The 6000-nt window shown below is 59.6% G+C and overlaps 1 protein-coding gene and 1 non-coding gene across 6 annotated transcripts in view; both read right to left on the bottom strand.

Moving 5' to 3' along the window:
* Window positions 1-2734, bottom strand: part of TRIM7 (tripartite motif containing 7) — a 15392-nt gene extending 12658 nt beyond the window's left edge. For 2 of the 5 annotated variants that reach the window (XM_059837319.1, XM_059837320.1), the window contains exons 1-2: window positions 2407-2621; window positions 474-900 (exon numbers count right to left, since the gene is read on the bottom strand). In XM_059837319.1, the coding sequence (XP_059693302.1) occupies window positions 474-900; window positions 2407-2606 (627 nt within the window). In that variant the 5' untranslated portion in view covers window positions 2607-2621. Of the gene's footprint in view, window positions 1-473; window positions 1239-1736; window positions 1805-2406; window positions 2622-2696 lie in introns of those variants that run through there. The other 3 variants (XM_059837321.1, XM_059837322.1, XM_059837324.1) reach the window with 3 other exon arrangements.
* Window positions 2735-5744: 3010 nt separating this feature from the next.
* On the bottom strand, window positions 5745-5817 carry TRNAK-CUU (transfer RNA lysine (anticodon CUU)). Its single transcript has one exon. It is a non-coding gene; the product is annotated as a tRNA-Lys (tRNA).
* Window positions 5818-6000: the final 183 nt, after the last annotated feature.

Raw genomic sequence — 6000 nt, 5'->3', positions numbered from 1 at the left:
GCGGGGACAAGCGCGGGGTGACAGCGGGGGGTGGCAGCGGGGTGGCAGCGGGGTGACAGCGGGGTGACAGTGCGGGGTGACAGCGCGGGGTGGCAGCGGGGTGACAGCGGGGTGGCAGAGCGGGGTGGCAGCGGGGTGACAGCGGGGTGACAGTGCGGGGTGACAGCGGGGTGACAGCGGAGTGGCAGAGCGGGGTGACAGCGGGGTGACAGCGGGGTGACAGCGCGGGGTGACAGCGGAGTTACAGCGGGGTGACAGCGCGGGGACAAGCGCGGGGTGACAGCGCGGTGACAGCGCGGGGTGACAGCGGGGTGGCAGCGCGGGGTGGCAGCGGGGTGACAGTGCGGGGTGGCAGAGCGGGGTGGCAGCGCGGGGTTACAGAACGGAGTGGCAGAGCGGTGACAGCCGGGTGGCAGCGCGGGGACAAGCGCAGCTTCCGCGGTTCGCCCGCGCGGACGGACGGCCGGACGGACCTTGTACTCCTCGGCAGCCTCATCCACGGGCACCACGGCGTGCGGGCGGTGCTCGCGGGACCTGTCGCACACCACGCAGATGGTCCTGCGGTCGTCCTTGCAGTAGAGCTTGAGCGCCTCGCGGTGCTTGGGGCACAGCCCGTCCTCCTCGGCGCCCTTGGCCCCGCGCAGCGCGAACTGGCTGATGATCTCGGACATGTTCGCCAGCTGCCGGTTGGGGCGGAAACTTCTGTGCTGGAAAACCTCCCGGCACTGCGGGCACGGGAAATCCATCTCCAGGTCCTTCCAGCTCTTGACGATGCACGCCCGGCAGAAGTTGTGCCCGCACTCGATGGACACGGGGTCCTTGAAGAACTCCAGGCACACGGAGCAAGTGGCTTCGTCCTGCAGGTTCCCGGGCAGGAACACGGCTGCCATGGCCTCTCTCCTGCGGGTCGGGAAGGGTTTCAGCGCGGCGGGAAGGGCAGCGCCTGGCACCCGGCCCCGGGGGCGGCGCTCGGCCGGGAGCGCGGGGTCACTCCGGCGGTGTCCGGTTTCTCCAGCCCGGGGACCGGACCTGGGCACTGGGGGGCACGCGGGAAAGCAGAGACGCTGTCCTCTGCTCCCCAACAGTCCTGAGATTCCTGCCTTTTCGGGGCTTTTTTGGGGATTTTTTTTTTTCCAGCAGGTAGGTGGGAAGACGATCCCCTTTTGGGGTCTCTTTTTGAGATCCAAAAATCCCCAAAATCTTTTGGGATCCCCTCCCGTTCGAGGGTGCCACTGGCTCTGGATGGAGCTGATTTATGGCCGGGCTGGTGCCGAATCTGAGCCCTGGGGCTGGCCTGGAGCAGCTGCTCCCGGCTGAGATCCAGGAACCATCTGAGCCCTCGTTCAAGCCCAGTTTCGCCCCTCAGACTCCAGCTGGGGACTCAGATGACCTGGTTGAGCTCCAGGGCTCATCAGGGGCCATAAAAAGCAACAGGAGAAAGGGAATACGTGGGGATGCAAAGCCTTATCAAGATCTGCGGGTGAGTTTCCCAAATCCATCAAGATCAAGCTCGGGATTGGGGTCCTGCAGCTCAAGATAAAATAGCCTTGGCCTTCCAGAAATATTTTGCGCAGGTTTGGAGGTGGTGCATTAAATGGGAATGATAATTTAGGAATCTATGATTTTTCCAGGGCTGGAAAACATCGTGGTTTCCACTCTTTCACCGAGTTCTGGTCAGGGCAGACCGGGGCAGGAGGGAGTGATGGTCACCCGGTCACCGAGGGGGTTCAAGTTACCATGGGCTGGGAAATGTGGGATCCTCTGGAGAGCGATTTGTCTTCTCCTAATGAGGACCTGAAATCAGATCGAGGGATCCATAAATTCTGATTTGAAAGCCAGCCCTCGCTGATCCAACACCTCTGAGTCGGGATCTTGGACACACCTGGAGCTGTGGGGGGAGACAAACCCCAGCCCAGAGGTTCTGCTGGAGGAATTTATGAGCAAAACCCGTCCTGGAATTGTCCCGCAGAGCGTTACCACCTCTGAGCGTGTTCATCTGCCCCTTCTCGTGCATTTATATATGTATATAATTTGATTTTTTTATATACTTATGTATATTTCTATCACTCCCTGTGGAAGGGGAATTCACCCTCTCCTACCTCCCGTTTCTTTCCATCTGTAAATAAACACGAAGTGCGCGTTTTTTGCCCATTCCACGCATTTCCCCTCACGTTTCTGCAGCGAGAGGGTGAGGCGGTGCCTGAGGGCTGGAGGCAAAGCCGCAGCCCAGCCCAGGGGGGCACAACCCGCCGGGGAAAAGAGCGGGACCCCCCGAGAGAAGCAGCCGGGTGGGAGGGACGAGGAGAACGAGCTGGGCGCAGGGAAGCGAGGGACGGACAGAGGGACAAGGGACAGAGGGACGAGCGCATCCCCAGCCCTCCCCGTGTCCCCGGTGCCCCCGCGTACCTCGGAGCGGAGGCGTCGGGAAGGAGCGTCCTCCCGAACCGCCCCAGTCCCGCCGGATTTTGGGTCGGGACGGGTCTAGAGGGGGCCAGCTGGGCGGCCAGCCGGGTGGCCGCGGGGTCCCAGCGGGACGGGGTCCGCGGCAGCCGCTGCCCCGAGCTGCGGCGGAGGAGCCCGGCCGCGGCCGCCGCCGCCTCGGACATCGCGGCGCCGCCGGAGCTCCGGCTCCTCGCCGGCCCTCGGGTGCCCCATTTGTCCCCTCTGTCACCGCCACCCCCTCCCGTCTCACTTACCATTCTTTCCCCTCCCCCATCGCTGCTATCCTGGGCACCCCCCGAGGTTCTTTCCCCCTCCTCCTCCTCTCTTCCTCCTCCTCCTCCTCCTCCTCCTCCTCCTCCTCCCCGGCTCTGCTCCTTTCCTCCGTGCCAAAGCTCTTTGCCCTGCCCATTGCCAGGATCGCGTTTCCAGCGCCTCCTCCACCTGTCCCCAAGCCCGGACCTTCTCCCCGGGCTCTCGGCAGCTCTTTAACCCTTTCGGGAACCTGATCCCTCCGTCCAGCTTTGCATCCCTCTTTGACCCCAAAACGGTCACACAATTATTCACCTCGCTGCTCGTATCTGGGGGGAAAAGGGCAGGAACGTCTCCTGTGGGGCGTCTCCCACCTGCCACAGGTGTGTTGGTCAGGTCAGAAGAGCTTGGGGCACCCAAAGCGACAGGAAGAGGGGGGAAATAAAAGGAAAAGGCAACGTGAAAGGAAAAGCCCTCTATTCACCTGCCAGGTAAATACCTATTGCCTATAAATATATGGATTAATTAATGGTTGCTGGACGCACGCATCCTTTATTTCCCCTGGCTCCCAGCAGCTCCCTGATGCTCCTCTGCCAAAATTCCCAGCCCTGCACTGGAGGGAAAAGAAATAAACCCGCGGGATGCGGCCAGGGGGAAGCTCCTTGGCTCGCCCTTGGGCTTTGGGCGCCAGGATCGTGTTCGGGGCCACCAGGAATGCTGAGCCCGGAGAGCTGGAAACAGGGACACGAGCCAGAGCCAGCCGCCAGTGCAGAGCCGGAGGGTTTATTTTGGAGCAGAGACTGAATCGGGGCGGGCCGGCCCCGCCGGCGAGCGAGGAGCGCTCGGGATTCTGCCGAGGAGCGCCAGGGGCCGCCGCAGGGCCGTCAGTCCTCGGGCTCCGCGCCCCACTCCTCGTTGCAGAGGTCGGTCTCGCAGCAGGAGTAGCGGGAGCTCAGGCGGGACTCGGCGTCCGACGCCCGCTCCCGGCCGCAGTTGAGGGCGGAGGTGCAGCCTTGCTGGTAGTAAATGGTCATCTTACCTGCAGGGGGGACGGGCACGCCGTGAAAACCGGAGTGTGGGCTTTGGGGAGAAGCCGAGTACCCTCCCCAGACCAAGCCACAGCTTGGTTTAATTTGGGGAAAAGGAAAATCAGGTGATGCGCCCACGGAGACAACCTTGCCCCCCGGCTTCTTTGGAAGGCAGTCTCCCCTTGGCCTAAAAACGACTTTTTGAGACTTTTTTGGGACATGGCAGGGATGAACCGGACCCCTCCCACCCTCCCTTTCCTTGCCGCTTCATCTCCTCATCCTCACCCATCCACAGGAGCAAAATTTGGATTTCCCGGGATGGGGAGAAGCTCCCTGAGGGGAAGGAGAGGGTGGGGAAAGCCAGGAGAACCCCCCCGAGGGGCAGGAGAGGGTGGGGAAAGCCCAGGAGAAGCTCCCTGCAGGTTCTGCCTGCAAACCAGGTGGATTTGGGTAAATCAAAGGGAAAATCCCCAGATTTCGGTGGATCAAGGGATAAAACCAGGGAAGGAGAGGGTGGGGAAAGCCAGGAGAAGCTCCCTGCGGATTTTGCCTGCAAACCAGGTGGATTGGGGTAAATCAAAGGGAAAACCCCCAGATTTCGGTGGACCAAGGGATAGAACCAGGGAAGGAGAGGGTGGGGAAGGCCCAGGAGAGCCCCGGGGACGCACCCAGGGAGGTTTTGATCAGGGCACACTTCTCCCGGCGCTCGCAGCTCGTCACGTTGGCGCCCCGCAGGCAGCCCACCAAGGGGATCTTGTACTTGCAGAGGTGGCACCGGAGGGCCTCGGCTGCAGCAGGGGGGAAAACGGGATAAACTCCGGGAAAAGCCGGGCGGAATCCTGCCCCGGGCGCTGGGAGGCACCGGGCAGGGAATTAAGGCCGGTTTGCTCCCGCTCACCGGCTCCGACGCACAGGAGGAGGCTCAGCCCCAGCAGGAGCAGCTTCATGGTGGGGCAGGTCCGGGATTCCGCCGGCTCCTGGGACGAGAAGGGCTCGGGAATTCAGAGTTCCTGTCCCTGGAATGAGAAGGGCTGGGGAATTCAGCTCTGGGGTGAGTTCCTGTCCCTGGAATGAGAAGGGCTCCAGAATTCAGCTCTGGGATGAGAACGGCTCGGGAATTCAGAGTTCTGCTCCCTGGAATGAGAAGGGCTCGGGAATTCAGAGTTCCTGTCCCTGGAATGAGAACGGCTCCAGAATTCAGCTCTGGGGGCTCAGAAATTGAGCTCTGGGATGGGACTGGCTCAGGAATTCAGGAATTCAGCTCTGGAATGAAAAAGGCTCAGGAATTCAGCTCTGGGATTAATTCTGCTCCCTGGAATGAGAACAGCTCAGGAATCCAGGCCTGGGATGAGAATGGCTCAGGAATTCAGGAATTCAGGAATTCAGGAATTCAGGAATTGAGCTCTGGGATGAGAAGGGCTCGGGAATTCAGGTTTGGGATGGGAAGGACCCAGTAATTCAGCTCTGGAATGAGAAAGGCTCAGGAATTCTGCTCTGGGGGCTCAGGAATTGAGCTCTGGGATGAGAAGGGCTCAGGAATTCAGGAATTCAGGAATTCAGGAATTGAGCTCTGGGATGAGCTCGGTTCCCCGCAGTGAGAAGGGCTCAGGAATTCAGGAATTCAGGAATTCAGGAATTCAGGAATTGAGCTCTGGGATGAGAAGGGCTCGGGAATTCAGGAATTCCCCTCTGGGATCGATTCCCTCCGGGCTCAGCCCTGGGATAGGGTGGGGAAAAGCAAAACCCTCGCGGTTCTTTTGTTCTTTCGGTGCCTTTTGGGGCGGAACGAGCGGAGAAACGCTCGGTTTGCCTCCCGAGACTGCCCAAAAACGGAAATCTGGGGAATTCCGGAGGCTTCAGTGGTTTTGGTGGCAGGGAATGAAATGATTTAATGAGGGAAAAAAGCGATTTATTGCCGAGGGCGCTGAGCCAGCGCCTGCAGCTGAACCCGGACCGGGCGGATTGGGGGAAAAAAAGAGAAAAAGATCAGATTTCGGTGAAAAAAGGGGTAAAAAAAAGAACTGCCGCCCAACGTGGGGCTCGAACCCACGACCCTGAGATTAAGAGTCTCATGCTCTACCGACTGAGCTAGCCGGGCTCCTAAAATTCGGGATTTTTCACTTTTTTTTACTGAAAACAAAAATTTCCTGGTGGTTTTGGTTTGTTTCTTGTAAGGTGCCTAATTATTTACAAATTAAACCGGCTTCTCTTTCAAAAAATATTTAATTAACACTAAGAGATATAAAAGTATAGAATGTGAAACTTTCTGAAAATAATAAAT

The sequence above is a fragment of the Haemorhous mexicanus genome (genome assembly GCF_027477595.1).
Source record: "Haemorhous mexicanus isolate bHaeMex1 chromosome 32 unlocalized genomic scaffold, bHaeMex1.pri SUPER_32_unloc_1, whole genome shotgun sequence".
Classification (NCBI taxonomy): domain Eukaryota; kingdom Metazoa; phylum Chordata; class Aves; order Passeriformes; family Fringillidae; genus Haemorhous; species Haemorhous mexicanus.
This window is presented reverse-complemented; position numbering and strand designations above follow the sequence as displayed.